Source organism: Rhizoctonia solani, chromosome 10 (assembly GCF_016906535.1).
Source record: "Rhizoctonia solani chromosome 10, complete sequence".
Taxonomy (NCBI): Eukaryota; Fungi; Basidiomycota; class Agaricomycetes; order Cantharellales; family Ceratobasidiaceae; genus Rhizoctonia; species Rhizoctonia solani.
The window spans coordinates 325,605-343,802 of NC_057379.1; the positions used below are offsets into that span (position 1 = coordinate 325,605).

At 47.6% G+C, this 18,198-nt stretch overlaps 5 protein-coding genes and 1 non-coding gene across 6 annotated transcripts; 2 read left to right on the forward strand and 4 right to left on the reverse strand.

Annotated features, from left to right (window-relative positions):
• Positions 1–1,620: 1,620 nt before the first annotated feature.
• Positions 1,621–4,276, reverse strand: RhiXN_08288 (IBR domain protein; the record flags this gene model as incomplete). Its single annotated transcript, XM_043328104.1, has 9 exons — positions 1,621–1,665; positions 1,717–1,828; positions 2,404–2,900; positions 3,261–3,271; positions 3,332–3,364; positions 3,435–3,829; positions 3,880–3,944; positions 3,999–4,189; positions 4,243–4,276. 9 exons carry the CDS (start codon positions 4,274–4,276, stop codon positions 1,621–1,623), a joined length of 1,383 nt encoding a protein of 460 aa, XP_043183489.1.
• Positions 4,277–5,541: 1,265 nt separating this feature from the next.
• Positions 5,542–5,623, forward strand: RhiXN_12415. The gene has a single exon. It is a non-coding gene; the product is annotated as a tRNA-Ser (tRNA).
• Positions 5,624–5,903: 280 nt separating this feature from the next.
• Positions 5,904–9,211, reverse strand: RhiXN_08289 (GMC oxidoreductase; the record flags this gene model as incomplete). The annotated part of the gene is made up of 13 exons (XM_043328105.1): positions 5,904–6,220; positions 6,271–6,361; positions 6,417–6,860; positions 6,914–7,005; positions 7,058–7,065; positions 7,143–7,458; positions 7,512–7,804; positions 7,861–7,887; positions 7,938–8,002; positions 8,071–8,607; positions 8,664–8,866; positions 8,926–8,966; positions 9,027–9,211. 13 exons carry the CDS (start codon positions 9,209–9,211, stop codon positions 5,904–5,906), a joined length of 2,619 nt encoding a protein of 872 aa, XP_043183490.1.
• Positions 9,212–9,878: 667 nt separating this feature from the next.
• RhiXN_08290 (HCO3- transporter family) lies at positions 9,879–11,477 on the reverse strand (the record flags this gene model as incomplete). Its single annotated transcript, XM_043328106.1, has 7 exons — positions 9,879–10,015; positions 10,075–10,262; positions 10,318–10,657; positions 10,727–10,878; positions 10,936–11,077; positions 11,135–11,349; positions 11,407–11,477. The coding sequence occupies 7 exons, from the start codon at positions 11,475–11,477 to the stop codon at positions 9,879–9,881; spliced, it is 1,245 nt and encodes a 414-aa protein (XP_043183491.1).
• Positions 11,478–12,952: 1,475 nt separating this feature from the next.
• RhiXN_08291 (uncharacterized protein) lies at positions 12,953–15,152 on the reverse strand (the record flags this gene model as incomplete). Its single annotated transcript, XM_043328107.1, has 7 exons — positions 12,953–13,944; positions 13,997–14,236; positions 14,294–14,446; positions 14,496–14,568; positions 14,621–14,749; positions 14,869–15,023; positions 15,080–15,152. 7 exons carry the CDS (start codon positions 15,150–15,152, stop codon positions 12,953–12,955), a joined length of 1,815 nt encoding a protein of 604 aa, XP_043183492.1.
• Positions 15,153–15,996: 844 nt separating this feature from the next.
• Positions 15,997–18,132, forward strand: RhiXN_08292 (Tyrosine kinase catalytic domain protein; the record flags this gene model as incomplete). Its single annotated transcript, XM_043328108.1, has 9 exons — positions 15,997–16,139; positions 16,316–16,429; positions 16,483–16,621; positions 16,676–16,861; positions 16,918–17,166; positions 17,223–17,317; positions 17,366–17,447; positions 17,509–17,616; positions 17,668–18,132. 9 exons carry the CDS (start codon positions 15,997–15,999, stop codon positions 18,130–18,132), a joined length of 1,581 nt encoding a protein of 526 aa, XP_043183493.1.
• Positions 18,133–18,198: the final 66 nt, after the last annotated feature.

Below are 18,198 nucleotides of genomic sequence, written 5' to 3' on the forward strand. Positions count from 1 at the left end.
GCGTGATAGCAATGTCTGATCTGGACTCAGAATCTGCTCTGTAGCTGGCGAATACTTGAAAGGGTTCAAAGATATTGTACAGTAATCGTCCCCTAACCCATTCTCCGCCTCCACTGGGCCAGAATAATACCAGGACATGAGAAAACTTGACGGAACCTCGATGTGGCCGGGTTCCTGTCGATATCGCATCGGCCATTTGCAAAGGCCGCGAGGGCGCTACGCACTTATTCGCTTTCCACGATAAACGATTTTATGTGAATACCCAATCAGGACTGTTGCGCCTCGTTAGTCAATTTGAACTTGGGGATGACTCAAAGCAGTAGGGCTTAGCGCCAGTGTGGTGAGTGAGTTGGGGGTTTCGAACTCAGGTGATATTATCCTGCTTGCTGAATTGACATTGGCGTCGTCCGTAAATCCATGGTGGTTGATCGAGCACAGCCAACCAGTCGTCTACAACCGATGAGTTGTACACGTAAGCAAAGTAATTACAATTATGAAGAAACATGCAGTATCTGCGCCGATTCATAAACGACATTGTTTTGATTGTGCTATGACCCAAAGCATATTTGCCAAATAGGTTTAATATAAATACACTGTGCCATATTTATTTGCGCTTCCACGAGGCTCAATGAGCGCATACACGCATGTGATATCGTATATTTGAGGCGTATTCTACTCGTGGTTCCACTACCAACTTCCCAGGACTTAAAATCTTTTCCACACCGACGGGACTGTGACCTTCGACATCGTTGCAATCAGTTCGCACCCAATCCTTATTGTCACATTATACGATTATCAGTCTAACCCACAAAAGATGACTGTATGAGAAAGGAACCTTATTGACGCATGGATTTAGAGGGGAGCGCGAGGAAGGTTTATTTGCTTCGCAACTGAACAGCACTTATGACCGCACAGCTCTCGTGGATCTTGGATAAGCCTGTTTATTTTTGAACGTAAAATTGCCCTCATCCGCGGCTGTACCATACAAGGGCCGGTTTTACATCATAAATGTAGTATCAGTGTATTATGAGTGATATGCTGCTTTGTTGGTTAGTGAGTAGGGAGATTATTGCGGGTGGCCACTTATGCTGCCCAGGGTATCTAAGAGCCTGTCGAATGGTGATTATGGGTTGGGCAAGGGCCAGTGCTGCGCTAATCAAGTATAGTCTGGTGCCTGATATTAATCGAGCTTGGGCGCAGGAACTGGTCACACGCGATACCCCGGAAGTCTGAGGGCATCTGAGGATTACAGTCGCAAGTGAGTTGTATTAATCCGAGATCATCCTGGAAGCGATTGGATCGTGGACCATGGCTACATGCCTGCGTATTCTAATAGCGTGGCTCCCAAACTTGAACTATAACTGAGAGTCCAGTTTAGCCTCGATTCACAACCATAGCTACACTCTCCGTATACAGTATTATAGGCAAAAGTCCATTGCAGAGAAGATTCCACTTCTATCCCACAATACCCATATGTATCATATAAAAGTCCAGTATTTCCCATAAATGATAGATAAAAGTCCGAAGGATTGTTGAGGATGGCATGGGATCATAAGAGAGGCATGTTTAGTGGCCAGGCCGAGCGAAAGCGACAGAAGCGGGCTTGGGTATGAACCGAATTCAAACATCATACTGCTCGATAAGAGGGGCGACGTGCGGGTGACACTAATCGCCCAAGTTTCCTTGTAAATGAGCTCACCGTAGCCATTAACCGACCTCGGTTCCTGAGAGGTGTTTGATGGTGTCTCCGAGGTGGCGTTGGAGCGTTTGTGGTAGCTCCAATTGGGGTATAATGTCGACAATCCGAGTAATGATAATGAGTGCCTTGCTGAAATATAAGCCCGAAGTCAGCCAGACAAACCCAACAGCTACAAGAGAAAGGATTAGGAAAGAAATGTTAAAGCCTATCGCCAAGGTGAACCCAAAACTCACAATTGATGACCACAGCGGCACATCATATGATCACATCCATAGGACTTCTCAATCTGGAGATACTTTATCGGACATAATTTCTGAGTCGAGACGGAAGCACGTACTGGACGTCCACAAGTGAGGCTTGGGCATCGTTTCGTGTGCGTTGCGATGTATTCCTCGTTAGCATCAATCGTGTACTGCTCGCATGTGAGATTTTCGTGCCAAGGCACTCGATGCACGAAACAGGACTGTGCGCGACAATAGCTGCAAGTTACGATAGGTCCTGTGACATACTTTGGTCATTCAATGGTCAAAACAAGAGGAAAGGCGTGTACCTTCTTCAATGTGTACCTGGCCCCGACCACACGTTGGGTTTGTGCACCATATGAATTTGGGATGCTGTTCTAATTCACTTTGGATTGACAAAAAATTGAACCTGTTGAAAAATCAACTACTGAATAAACGGCTCCTCTCAGCGCAGCCACTCACCGATCCAGACAATCTTTATCCTCCCTAATAGACTTGACTACATCCTCTTGGCCCAGTACTTCCTTGCACCTAAATCCTGGGCAAACTAACCGAGTCTGTCCCATAATCTTGACAGCGTGTATAACATACTCTTGAAGACACGATTCACAGACATTTGATTCGTGCGTGCAGAGGCTAGTGGGGCACAGTAAATCTCGTGTCTCGAGACAGATTTCGCAGACTTGGGTGGGGGGAGGCTGTTGATATGCATCTGCGCGCTTGCTCTTGTATGCATTCCGACCACGATAAGTGACTGTCGAGCGGGAGAGAAGCACTTGCTCTGGCGGAAGAGACCATTTCTTGGTCTCCGAGGATACAAACGGGTTTAGAGAAATGGTAAAATACTCGTCCTCGGACCTGCTCCCGAGGGCATCCATCATTGAACGTGGAGGCGAATGAGAAAGGGGCGGGACGGGGTGGCCGTAGATAGCGGGGTTATTATCGATTAGACGGTAAACCTGTGACGTTGAGGTAAAAGCATGATGGGCCATGTTTATATAGACCTGTGGCATGGATTCGCTTTGCAATGGCTGACGATTTTGGTATTAACACCTAATGAGGGATACTTCGCTTCGCCGAGTCAGAGCAGATGCGCTAACAGTTGGATCCTTAAACTTCGAAAGAAGTGTGGCATAACACTTTCTAAAAAAGGGTGGCATTGTGGTGCGTCAACGCAGCTGAGCCAACATTGTATGGGGTGGCTAAGATCGCTGAGATTGTATATGATAGTTTTGGTCCTGGTCATTTGGCCGCTCGATACCACAAAGTTGCTAATGTAGATCGTATGTAGAGTAAGTACAAACTCATGTCTTACAGACCGAATGCTTGCCTTAAATTATATTAAAACCTATTGATAGTTCCATATTAATTTATAGGACTGGGCACATACAGCACATCCCTTCACCATTATTCATGCTCGTAGCTATCACAAGCGCAATCAACCCAAGCACCAAGCTAAATAATATACAAACCACGACGCCTTCCGGACATACCCGGCCGGGACCCATTGCCTTGCGAATCGTCCAGGCTTCTGTCCCTAGCCCGCACCAGCGACGTAACAGGCCCAGGAGGCTGCTGATTATGCATGCCATTTGCTTCAGCTTGCAGCACCATCCTACCCGCATCTCGTACGGTAAGATGAGGGTGCTCAGCAGCAACCGGCCGTGCGTGCGTAAAGGGCCCTGTTAAGTTATCCAAATTAACCCTTCTATTTATTAGAGTAGGACGCTGGCGTATGGGCCGAGCACGCAGCCCTTCCACAACGGTCAACGCGGTAACCTCGGCAAATTCGTTCGAACTGCCGCCTGTATAATGTCTACACCCAGGTTTGTGTCGATGATTTCCTTGGAGACGAATGGGCCCATAATCTGCGAGGCAATCCCAACAACTAAAGTTCGTGTTATACTAAACACTGATACTTAGTAGCCTCAAACTCACAACTCGTGGCCACATCCTCCTGGCTTACGGCATGTCATGTGGTCACAGCCCTGCGCTTTTTCGATCTAGACACACCCAGAATTAATAACAGGCGTAGCAATATGAAGACGAATACACACCGGACGCCCACAAGTTGGATTTGGGCACCGTTTGGTGTGCGCCCCGATATACTCTTCATTTGCGTGAATCTCCTGTCTGCGTTTTGCCTGAATACTATACTGCCTGCATGTGAGGCCTTTGTGCCAAAGGACCTGATGGGTGAAACAAGTGCGTGCATCACAATACCGGCAAATTACGAGGGGCGATGCAGCTGGTAGGATGAGCGTTAAATGGGAACCTGAAAGCGGAATGCATGTGGCGTACCCCCTTTGTCGTGGATCTGCCCCCGTGAGCACATCGGATTCTGGCACCATACGAAGTTCGGATGTCTCTCCATGTTTCTCTGAGTCACTAACTGATTATAGCTACAGGAAAATGGGTTTGTTATTGACTCGAGTTGATCTGTAAGTAGGAAATACTTACCGATCCAAGAGCGGCCTGTCATTTTGAATACAAAGTATCACATCCTCATAATCCATCTCTCTCCTGCACCCAACATCCGGACAAAGCACTTCGGTCAGCCCTCCCACCTGTATGGCATGAACAACAAGTTGAACCAAACATGGCTCACAAATCCTCGGTTCATGAGCGCAGGAAGCCGCTGGCCGAATCCAAACAGAAGGTTCCATGGTTTCAAGACATACAGAACAGGTGAGTTGACAAATCGTACGCCTGTGTCGTATACGAGCCTGCCAGCAAGCTATTTCTAGTTCATATTCATTGATATAGGTGGCGCGGGTATCTGTACGCTGGCGACCATATGCAGATGACATTGTCCTCGAACGAGGCTGGCCCGGGCTAATGTTCGGGAAATTAGACAATGCAGTGACAAATGTTTCTGCAGCTGAAGAACTATTGGAATCGGGTTTGTTTCTACCAGGCTCTCCGAATCGATGTATGGACGTCATAATCCGCCGGGAAAGGGGTCCGATGAATACACCTACAGTTAAATATTCAGTCAGAGTAAGAGGCCGTGGTTGTTTTCTTTTCACCTACTACTAATTCTCATAACTTAGCCGTATAAGCTACATGACGAGCTGTGCCCACGCCAAGTATGCGTGTCCCCCCAAGGCTGTACCCCGCTCTTGAATTCGTAGCCAGCATCAGGTGGAAGTTCGTTAGGTGAATAAGGGATGAAATGGTGCATAAAACTGGGCAGGCCTGGAGTTTTCATCTTCGTGGCGAAGGTCGTTGAAAGAAGTGGCTTTATATTCCAGTTAGATCCAGTCTTTCAATAGCGCTTGTCGCAAATTTGCAATTCACGTTCACCACGAATAGTGGCCGCCCTCCAAATCCATCCAGAATTTCCACGCTTATCAAAATAGTGGACCTTTCCGTTACACTATCACTTTGCAAAACAGGGTGTGAATTGAAGGTTCATCGAAAATCCCACTGTATTCCAGGAATGAATGCCCATAAAAATGACTTGACTGATCACGGCTAGCAACCGTACCACGAACCCCGAGGATAACAAAATATCACAACTGCAAAGTAGTTTTGTGCACCTTGCCCTGGGTTCCCATGGTTAATTGTAATATAATTCAAGAATTATTGTAAAGTAAGGACGGCTTAGCAAAGTGGTTACTGCGATTGATTAGAAATCAATTCCTCTCTGAGGGCGTAGGTTCGAGTCCTACAGTCGTCGCTTGAACGATCCTTTTTAACCTAATCTTTCGCCTCATTTTTATTTGAACCTGTCCGCCAATCAGTGGGTAGTTAAGTCACTGACCATGATAGCCAAATTCTCAAGCTCTGGTGATTACACGTAACACTATGCTAAGAGTAATCAGAATCTATTAACATAAACCAAACAATATCCTTAGAACAAGTCCATCAAGTCCGAATAAAACAAACATGAGAGCACAGAGAGTAAAAGAGTGTCAGTATCCAAATAAATGACTGTGTTGTAGTCCATCAAGTAATATTTAGATCCTTGGGCCAGGTGATGCCCGCCCATTCACAGGCGCATAGTCATGGGCCATCAAGCCGGGAGCTGGCCCCATATGGGGCGTTCCAGGAGCACTAGCACCGGGGGTGTTGTAAGCGAATCCTGGTGAGGGAGGAACTGCATGGTCGTATGCTAATGGCTGGTGTTCGGCCAACGGAGTAGCGGCTTGAAGTTGCGCGGTGTCCATAGTCGAAGATGACATAGCCGACATACGGTAGTCGTACTTATTGCCCCCGGCCTTGAACGGTGCAGGTGGAGCAGCGAGTTCTGCATTGGAAAGGTTTTGCATAGGAACTATACAATATGTGAGTTTGGTGATTAACCGCGCGACGAGAGCAACCTACGACTATGGGCCCCGCCATATGAAGACCGCCATGGGTCTTCCGGACCTTGGGGCTTTTGATGAGAGCGTTTGCGTATACAAAAGAGAAGCCCCTAACGCAAAATAATCAAAACGAATCCTTGCCGAAATACTCCCGTAGGAACTCACCAAAAGCAGAGCAGCACCTCCAACTGCAACAGTAGCTGCAATTACAATCGTCCTCTGGCTCGAGGTCAATCCACCCTCGTCGTTTGATCCATTTCCATTATTGCCTCCGCTGCTTCCATTACCACTACCACTACCGTTTGTAGCACCACCTCTGGCACTTGTCGTAGTGGTGGAGACGGGAACAGGCCAATACGCCATCTTGATGATATCTGCTCCATATTCGGCAATGGCGTACGCAGGAGCCATAGTGTGAGCCGTAACGTGAATAGGCATCACGCTGGCATCGATGACACGGACGTTGGATGTGCCGTATACGCGAAGAGTGGTATCAACCACGCCTCCCATATCGAGAGGAAGCATCGAGCAAGTACCAATTGGGTGATACTCGGTCGCGACGCTATTGGCGATGTACGTGTTGATGGCGTCGTCAGTAGTTGAGGCACTCTGCGAAAAATAATTGGTTAGATCGTGGTGCACAGGAAAAGAGAGCAATGTACTGTAGTCGAGGTTTCAGCCTTGAAGTAGGAGCTCATCGGTGCGGTGGCGCCAATGGTCCTGACGTACTTGATGCCGGCGTTGATGATATCCACTAAGCAAAATTGTCAGTGCTGATGAAGTTTGGGTTTCACAACGCAACGCACCATCCCAACTGTTTGATAAGTAGTTCTATTAATGCCACAGCATAAGTATCGAATTATAATCTCAGAACCGTTATCAAAAACTTACCGGATTGATGCTAGGGTAGTCAAATGCATTGGAGCTGGTAATTGTGATGGCACCACGACTCCATGCGTGCTGCTGGGCAACTTGAATGCCAGCATTCCTGCCCCAGCAAGCATGGTCATAATAATCTCCAATTGGCCAACTGAATTTTTCAGCATATCAAGTTGGATGTTGAACTGCTGTGTTATACCCTTCAGGACGGTAGTATCAAGGGATTGGGATGTTGAAAGCGAAGAAAGCGCAGAGGAAAGGCCTGAAGAAACGGTGTTGAGCCAGGTACCCGCGTTGGTACCCATGATATCCTGGATGCTGGGATATGCTATCAAATAGGCTTGTATTAGGACATGGTCGAAGGAAGAGCAAATGACTCACCGACTGCTTCGTTGATATACGTCCATAATCCAGTGGCATCGTCCCTCCATTGTGTTAGCTGTTGAGCCTGTAACGTGTCATTCGACAACAGATCCCACCACGTCGCTCCGTCGACCGCCCAGGCCACGGTTGTTGATCCTATTTCAGTTTTGTGGGTCGCGCGAAAGAAAAAATCTCTCAGAAGTGCACGCACCATGATCCTGGAGGTTCTGCCCGACGCCAGGTAGATCCACCACTGAGTCGATATGAGCGAGGTCATAAGAGCCTTAGGGCCTACACCCGATAACTGTAGTCTACGAGGTTGGAAAGTATTAGCTAATGATAAGGATACCTATCAAAGAGAACCCACAATTGAGCTGAGCCTATAGTTCCACCACTATGGGCAACATTAGGGAAGTAGTAGTCAACATAAGCACATCAGCTTACCAAAGAATCACTTCTTTCTTAGCCTTGACTGTATAGGACTGCGCGCCATTGCTAGCCGCAAATTTCTAAACGAAGGGTGACAGTTTACTTAACAGTAAACAAACCATACACGATTGCATGAAATTCTACTTACCACGCCAGTTGCGATAGCTCCTGAGCTTCCCTTATCACCCCAAACTAACCCAGTAGCTTGCATACCCGTCAAGATAACAAGATTGCTTCTAGGCCCTACAGGATCAATATATCCAGCCATACTATTACTCCTTGTAAAGTTATGGGCGTTAAGAGTGCTTGGAGTGATAGACACAACGTGCGTATCGCCAGATGCAAGATCGCCCTTGCTCATTCCTAAAGCAACGAGGGTCGGGACCCAGTTTGCAATTCCATCGTAAATGTACTGGCTCATCGTGGTCTGAATAGCACCACCATAACCGTGCGAGTCTGCATCGATGGTCATACCGAATTGAGTTTGTTGCTCTGCTGGGGGTGCAGTGAAGTTTTCGGACTTTTTGTGATATTTCTGGATCATTGACCATGACCAGTTGAATGATGCTGGAGTACCATTCTCAAGGGTTGATGAGTTATAGGAGGAAGAAGATGTCGGGAACAGGGTTGCCCAAGCATCCCATTCCCGCTGGGCACCAATACCCCAAAACATTCCGTTGATACTCTATTGACTACGGTCAGGTCCGATGCATGAAACGGGAAAATGAAATAAACACCAACCCCACTTCCCCCAAGAACTTTACCTCGTGGCCATTTCGTCACGCGGTTGCCCGCACTAGGCTGAGCAGTGATGTCGTAGCTCCAGTCTGCGTCAGTACCTGTGAGGCCGTGAATGTACGAATAACCAGGAATGTTGATATTATCTGCGTGTGAGGAACCGTCCCCTCCTGCTTCTATCACGGCTACAGTCATGTTCGAGTATTCTGAGGTCCAGGCGCAGTTAATGACATGATTGGTAAATGAAGTTCAAAAAACAACCGACCTGATAGCCGCGCTGCAATAGCAAGCCCGGCCGTTCCACCTCTATGTAGGTCTCTCTCAGTGAGGAACTTACTGAATGTGCTGTTGAAGTAAACTACCTACCCTACGATCACAAAATCGAAGCTTTTGCCACTAAGTTGAGTCGGGTCGGCTGTGACGGCGCGAGTGAGCAAACGTCGGTGAGGATTGTTTGGATTAGAAGCCGTGTCAGTTCGAACAAGAGCATTTGCACCAAGAAACGCGACAGCTGAAGCGACCAATGCCACACTTGCTACAGAGTGCGTCATGATGATCGACTAGATTTAGGATAAAACGGAACGAGCCAAGGGAGCAACAACGAAGGTAAAAGAAAAAAAAAAAAAGTCCGTCAGAGCAGTCGTAGTTGTAGGGAGTAGGTTTAGTTCGCGACAGAGGTGAATTATAGTTTTTCACCAATGACACATCCTCTTCGCGTAGTTATAGTCACAAGAATAGACTGCCGAACCGAATGCCTCAGGTGATTTCTAAGCAGTATGGGAGAAACCATAACCTATTTGGCAATGTCCCGTCCTGGTGCATTGCCTCCCCCGCATGCCATTGAAATGTTGGTTGAAATGTGGGCTAAACTCGTCCCAAGCAAGTCTCGGCAAGGATTTCGATTGCCGTGGAAGATTATAATAAGACACCCCATCACGTGTGGCCGGTGAATTCGGGCTGATGCGCTTGAGCACTAAGTCCATCAGTTTGGTTTGATATAAAATACAATATCGACATCCACCAATAATTCAACTCATAGTACAAAATCTTTGTTCTGTTTAGGGATGACTCGGTACGGTATTATGCGAGATGGCACTGATGCTACCTACGACTTGGGGGTGATACAATATAATATCCAATGTTTCATGAGCTTCAAATGGATCCGCCCACGGACTCCATTGTCTGGAAATGTTGTAAGTTTCCTTTCGGCCCAAAAGGTTAACGGAAGACCACAAATGGTGAGGCAGTTGGTCCATCTAAAACCGACAACTCTTCGGGCGTGAATGGGAGCTTAGGTATCAACCACGACCGCACTGGTACGAGCAACATGATCACAATTGGAAATCCGATAGCAGCTTCAGGAACACATATGTCAGCCGATCGTCACCTATGAGTGAACGAATTAATTACGAACCAATGGTTTGCGTGACGGCCATTGTGGCACCGAAGCCAATTAATTCAATAGCCACGAATAATGTCACGCGCGACCGTCGGACCTTGCGCAAGGGCTCTGAACGAGACACCATTGCTGGGTCGCGGATAAGGTAAAGCAGCTTTTCAGTCACCGCGCTTACTCGAAGGTGATCACTACCCATATACCAGCTTTAGACAGGATTGTGATAAGCATCTGTTAAATAGAGAGCAGATTTTTACTTACAATAACCCGGCTAGGACACCTCGTGGGACCAAGCCAAGCACATGTTGTAACGGTCCGCTCATTAGAACTAGACACAGAGCGCCTTGGGCTAGATTTGAAACACGCTGCTCGACGACCGCGATGGGGTGCTCTTCGACTAATGTACTCGTTTCAGCCGAATCTTGGTGGTTTTGGCTTTCGTAATTCTGAGTTCCATGTAGCTCAAAATCTTCCTCCCGACCATGACTGGGGCCGTTTTTGGATATCTTTTCAACGTCATTTTTACGTTGAATGCCCATTATCACTAAGGACTCTGTGTGCATGGGCGCTTGAGGGATTAGACCATTGGGTGCGGGTACCCCTAACAGGCCGCTATGAGGTGGTGCCATTGAGCATTAATTTGGATATACATTTAAGAGTGGCAACTTACGCAAAAACGTGCTAATACCGAGCCAGAAGAAATCCCAATGAAAGCCTGGAGGTTTGCGTAGGGGGTATTCAGAGCCCTGGGCTATGAGACTAGAAACGTTGTGGTCAAAGTAGAATAGAATAAATAAGACAAAGCCAAATGGAAGTGCAATGCTATTAGGTCTCCTCATCAGTTTGCTGCCAATTCGAAGGTTTTGACCTTAAGCTTACCCAACCCATTTGCCTTCGAGCTCCCAAAACTTCACTAACCACGGGCGATTCCCGGCGGGGCTGAATGCGCCAGAGGTTGGCAGCGTGAGAGGGTTCGCTAATCTAAATCTTCCCCAGTAGGCTAGTCCAGTGCACGCAATGACTAGTTTAATAGATATGATGTTAGGTATTATCGACGGTGCTCATAGTTATCTCATACCTGAAATAGGCATTCCGTAGTCCGCAAAAAACCTCCGTACCACTCGGTGGCCAATGTTTGAGCGAGCCAACATACCAAAGAGATGCCCAGTGACCAACATTACAAGTGCCAGAATGATGCTTACGAACACGCTGTCAGGATCGGTGATGGAGAGCTGACGTGTAATAACTTGAATCCCGTATTGAAGGTAGACCCAGGCGACATAGAAGCCAAAACTATATGCGCGTAAAAGGCGTCAGTACACCGACAATTGGAACGAAAATATGACCTACGTATCGCAAGAGAATCGAGTAACATAACGCAGAAAATTTGCAGCGTTCAACACGGCGGCAAACCAGTGCATGATTGCGGCCCATAAGTAGACCCAGCCAATAAAATGAAGATACTCGGGGGCATCCTCCCTGGTTCTAGGATCTCGTAAATTGTCTTGTTGAGTACAGTGATGGGTCCCGTTACACCCGAGATGCACAGCGGTTGGCACGAGAAAACGAAAATATAAATGCGGCCATGAATGAAGATAAAAGAACTTCAGTGACTCCATACTGAGAAGTAGTTCTATGAGGTCTAGCGAGAAGGCAATGCCAGGCAGGACGCTATGATGAATAGTTGTATACCCTATGATGAAGTATCTGTAACACACTAGCGAAGAATATCATCGCTGTAGCAGGGACGACTCGGTAGTTCCAAGCATCGGTCCAGTCAGAAAGATAGTATGGCGCGCGAGCTTTAAAATCGGAGATCATGCCCCTGAAAGGCTCAGGCCTTGGTTACGCAGTGATGAGACAGATGTCCAGCGATGTAAGGGGAGTCGCTTTGCAGTCCATTCGGCGTATCATTGTATGACTCAGGCATCCTCTAATAAATATATGCGGAGACTAGAGATGAGAAGGCGAGGAGGAAAGGGATGCTCTCCTTATCGCCTTTTGCAATAAATCCTAGGCATCACAGCACGTTGTGAGTGCCCCGGCACGCTATGGCAGTGGAAACGAGAATCTTTTGCGAATCCGGCATCCCGATTTACGTGTAGTCGCTCACGCCTTTTGGCGCTAGACATAACAAGCGCCAATGATCTCATCCAGACAATACATACAGTACTTGAGATGCTAAAGCAGGACCGAGAATAAACGTATAGGTTATGCAGGATACACGCATATAGATCTGCAACTTTTACAATAGTGTGAGCAATTAATTGGATAATGGTCGGGCGTCCCCAGAAAACCTGAGCGATACATATGACGTAAGGAATTGTACTAATAAGCGTCCAGGATCGTGAACACCCTGTGGAATGCACTGTCGAACTAAGTTTGGGGAACTTCCATAAAATTCGTCAAAGGTCGGTGTCTTGTACTTGAGTATGGTTTGTTTGTCCTTCTTTCGGGGTCGAATCCATACATTCCCTACGCGCATGTGGCCTCACGGGCTCGATTGACCCATCTGGTATTTACACGGATCACAGAGGACTCGAACCCTCTTCGCGCGACATGACTCAGCCGAATCTCTAATTTGTGATCGGCTTCATGCAAGGTGCTCGGTTGGAATCATATATTATTCGAGGATCTAATTCACATACGCAAAACGTCTTTAACGATATCACTCAGGTTGGTTGCTTCAACATTAAATGTAGTGCGTAGCTCATTAACTTGGCATCTGAGACAATATACCTTCTGGAATGACCGGCCTGAGTTTCCACTCTTCTTCCCAACCCGCTCGAGGTCCAGGGCCATGACCAGGTTTATGGAATCCACCCGTAGCAGGTTCCGAAAACGCCAGTCACGTACCACATATCGTTCCCAGTGATTTCTCCCAGTAGCGTCGGGATTACGCTTCGTGCAAATATAATGTTGGAATTTGAGTCTGCATCAACCACCCGTGCGAATCGCTCCGAGCTCGCTTCAAGAGCAACAATACCGACCGCTCCAGCTGAGCTGATGGCCCTAGCTTCAAGCCCTTGTTCAAAACGAGCTTCTCCTGAAATTGCACGGTGGTCCCGTCCTCGGTCGTAGATCGCCCTCCGCCATCAGCACTCTTCAGTCCACGTCCTTCCGCCCCGCGAATTCGGTGGACACGAAGGTACCAGAGCGGTGCTTCTGGTGAGGGAGGTATCAACCAAGTCTCGACAGTGACCCCCTGCCATGGCTCCCAAGTACTTCGGAGCCAGATTCCCCCACTTCCGTCACGTTCAATACGCGCATCGGGGGCGAGTCGTCTAACGCGCCAGCGGTCTCCATTGTCATCGCTCAACCCAAGCGTGGAGTCAAGTGCGTGCTGCTCAAGAGTGTATGCGCCAGTGGGAACGCTGAATCCAAAAGCAGAAGAGTACGCAAACTTGCCATACTTTTCGCACGTGTGTTTCAACGGATAATGACACGCCTGGCCCGAGGAAAGAAGAAAGGTATGCCCTCCGGAGTGGGTAAGAATATGCCCAGGGTGATCGAGGGCAATAGTCGATGGGGTCAATGATTTAGAGCCACAACCTGGGTGGCCGGACTCTTGGGAAGTCCACATAGGGTGGTCGGGACGGACTCCAACTCCGACAAAAATCTTACAAAACCAATACGGACTCCCGGGAGAGTTGTAGTTCTCGCTCATGTACATGTTGGGGTAGGCATATCCAATGGTAAGTGCACCTAAATCAGACCAGATTTGATCACCAAGAGCAGCCCACGATCGGAGGTTTCGCAAGTAGAGGCCTTTGATGTGCCCCCAAGTAAGCGGGGCGGGAGGCTCGACGTTTGCAAATGCCATCGCAGGCCAGAACGAAGCGGAAGCGGCGCGGTATATCATTGAGCGCCCGAAGGGAATGGCTCGACCTTCATAAATCTATAAGAAGATAACGAACAATGATTTTCGAGAGAAACCTACCCGTCTCGTCAAAATACGCAACAAACTCCCTCGCAAATTCGCGGGCGCGAACCTTGTACTTCTTACATCTTATCGGGTCGAAGTCTTTTGCAAGGCGCGAATAGACCAACTGGGCGAACTGAATAGCGAAAGATGAAGAGTAATAGTCCAATTGTCTTACGCCTTCCGGACCATCCCTTGACCATCCGCGCGAACGTGGGGCAGTAATACCTGCAGTTGTAGCATCTAATCCGGGTATACCTGTGTGAAATAATAGTTATTCAGTGTACTCTACTGCAAAACACTGACTCAGCATACCATCAATACTCGCAGCTGGCTCATCGCCTAGATTTTCCAGCTGGAATGTATCCAAATGATCCAGGTCTTTGGTCATTTGCTCCTTTGAAAAACGATCTGATCCGACACTACGCAACCCAAGGTTCGCAAAGACGCGGAACCACAACCAGTTTGCTAGTGGAACTGTTAGGCACAACCTTTGATATAAAATAATAGTGCTCACTATCTGGCATTTCTTTGTCGTTAATCTCGCCAAGCCAATTAGCGAGGTTGCTTTTTTCCTTTTCAGAAAGAGGCTGATAGTGATTTAGGTACGTGCTTCATATTGAGGTGAAATGTGACTCTTACGTCCCACAGCTTCTCTCCAGCAATGGCCAGGGTGAATCCGATCGCGCTCATCTCGACCATACGTTGGTCCTTCCCCCGAGTTGTCCCCCAGTACTCGGCATTTTTAGGATCAGTGCCAGAAGCAAGTCCCTTTAGCCAGCGGGTAGAAAGCTCGGATGGAGTTGGAGATAAACGAGAGACGTCTTAACGGATAGACAAGTTAATAATTATAACAGAATGAGAAAATAATCTTTATAGATCATATTTACCATGTCCTTTGCTTCCGGCAATAAGACTAGCAAGTGCCCATAAAGGTCGCGAAAATCCTTCAAGTTGGGCGGCAACTTCGTCAAAGTGAGTGCCGGTATGGCCTGTACTATGCGTGCTCCTCCAGGAGATGTATAGCGCGAGAGCGAGTCAAGAACTGGAGACATACACTATTCAAATTACCGAAATTCGGACTTGGCATGAAAGACTTACCGGAGACTGCTGCTCGTTGTACATCCTCCCAGGTGCGGAATTTATTGTTTACGAATCCTTCTGGGGCGGGCATGTCCTGTGGTCAGTTCATTTCGTATCGATCTCATCATTGGCTCTTTATATAATGTATAGCTAGTGAGGAGTTCTTGCGGATCTGCCATGGGGGGTCGATCAGTGGGTGGTTATGACCGGCCCGACCTTCCGTAAGTTCCTAACGGAGTTAAGTCACGTGGCCGAGGTGCCGAAAGGAGCACAACGACCGTCGACTAAACACCTCAAACTCGGCACGTAACCAAACGCCGCTGAAAGTCTCACATCTACACAAGTATTCGGCATCCTCCGCTTCTTGGCATGATAGTTATGACTGGTGAACCTTCTGCTACATAAATCAATGTTGGGTCTCGACTGGAGTCAAATACTCTATCGAACACTCCTAGTCGCCGAATAAATATATCCCCTTATAATTAATCACCTCCAACTTTCAATCATCTACATAGACATATACAAAGTGGCCAACCAACTATGCCACAAAACTGACTCATCAGTCTGCTTACGTGTTGGGCGCTTTCTGGATAATGATACAACCCCGTTTTTTCTTCGCGTGTAGCGGGAGACAGGGTTTTCGAAACACACTGGTTTGCCTGGCTGCGTCGCCCATAGAAAAAGGTCCACTTTGGCATTACTTTTCACACCCTGTGCTTCTTTTCGCCACCCATCGGTTAGTATATCTTGTTTCTACTGGATTTTCCAACACAGCCTTGGGTATGCCCCAGCATATCTTGAACTGACTAGGTCGCTCCTCGCGCACAGCACCAGCAGCTCCCCGATTACCTCTCTGTGTTGACACCCTGTCAATACGTTAAAACATTGTACTAAAATACTTATCCTTTAGGCAAAGTGGTGTCAACCATTACAGCATGAACAAACTGGAACAAATTCTCCGTGGTTTCGTTAGCTTTACGGAGCTCGCTGCCACTTCTGGTTTCCTCCCAGCACTCCCGGCAGCGTGCGGAGTTCTGGAACAAATATGGGGAACAGCGGATCAAGTGAAAGTAAACAAGTCAGTTGTTTATGCTGTACACTATATTTCCGTATCTGGGTAGCGGGATGCGCGCCGCTTTTCCCGACGTTGGTCCACGAACGCTCATGCTCACTAAGGGCTGTGCTTCGTGACTCCTTTGCTTACCTATTTGATCGCCACATGCAATAGCCACTGACAGCACGGCTATAAAACAGGGAACGCTGCAAGATCTTACGTGCACGTTGCGTCTATATTTTTATCACCATACGAGACAACGCTGCGGGCATAGAACAATCAGCGCTCAACGAAACCGTCGAGATCTTTATAACGTGAGTATTATCTTCATAGAATTTTGTCTTTGAGCGCTAAGACTGGTGGCTAGGACAATCAAAGGGATTCACTCATCAATGAACAAATGGGCTGAATGGGGATCGCTTAAGAGCTTTGCTAAGAACGACGAGATTACAGTCGAAATCGAAAGGAGCATGAACCAACTTGACGCTTGCTGCCAGAACCTCCAGGTGAGCGTGCTGCACGCTTGCCACACTCTACCTTTTACTCACACACCACCTCAGATCGCCACACAGCTCCAATTGTACAGTCTCAACACTCAGATGGATGCTGCCCGTGAATCGGACCAGCTCGAAATGAAGAAAATGATGTTGACAATGTTGGAGAACCAAGAAGAGCTTAGAGAGGATATGGGATTGTTGCTCGTAAATATGGAAAAATTTACCGATGTCATGAAGACATTCCAGCTCGTATGTATAGAATCCTGGTATGCAACGAGACCATCTGGACTAATATTCACTACTAGGAATTGCGCGCTCATCCAGCTGGCTCATTGACTCACGACAACATCTCGCGTGGATTGCTGGGGATGCAACAAGCCTCTGGCCAATTGCCTCCAATTGCTTTTCTTGAAGGCCATGAGTGTAAGATCGTTAGCCAAGCACCTATTGCTGGGAGCACGGTCTATGACGTATACGAGGGCCTATGGCTAGGCGAAGAAAAAGTCGCAGTTAAGATACTCAGGAGTTCAAAGGCTTCAGAGGGGAACGTTAGAGTGAGTATTGCCCATGGTGTATATTGTAGGCGATATCTAACTGCTACTATCTGCAGAGATTTCACCGTCAAGTAAACATCTGGCATCGAATGAAGAGCAAATATATCTTGCGCTTCTATGGAGTTGCATCCATCGCTGGAGGATCATCTTTGTAAGCGACCTTACCAGTCACCCAAATACATCACTAACTCTCGCAAAGCTATCTCGTCAGCCCTTGGTGCGAGAACGGCGATGCGCCAAAGTATCTGAAGAAGAACCCCAGTGCCGACCGTCTAAAATTGGTTCGCTTTTGGCTGGTTAAAATCAACAGGGTTATATCGACTGATTTTCTCGATTCTGTAGATTCTCGAAATAGCATTCGGCTTGCGCTACTTGCATTCACAAAACCCACCCATTGTTCATGGGTCCCTTCAAGGATCCAACGTGCTCATTGGTGATGGAGGGGGGGCTGTAAGTGCGCGTATATGTACCTCATGCACAGGCGACTGATTGTTTGACCAGCTTCTCGCCGATTTCGGGCTTGCCAAAGCATTGGAAGATCTAACTGCTGTTCCGTTTACGCAATCTACAGGTGCCAATGGATGTTACCGCTGGATGGCACCTGAACTACACGAAGACGGTGGCCAAATGACCCTCAAATCGGACATCTATTCGTGGGCAATGACGGCGCTGGAGCTATACAGTGATAAGGTTCCTTATAGCCGAATCAAGATGCCAGGATCAGTCGTGATGGAGGTTGCAAGGGGTAGAATACCTGAACGTCCTCGGCCTGGCACAAGTAGAATGTCTAGCAGCGGCAGCGTACCAGGAAACACGGCGGGAACTAGAGATGGTATTGATATTCCAGATGGTTTGTGGGAGTTGTTCGTCCGCTGTTGGGACAAAGACCCGGCCAATCGACCCACGATCCAGGAGACGATTCAAGAATTGGAGGATATGAGACGATACACACTTATGGAGATATAGTATTATTTTAAAATAAGTGCTTCGTTATTGCGGTTTACGTCAGTGGTCCTTCATTTTGTTGTAAAA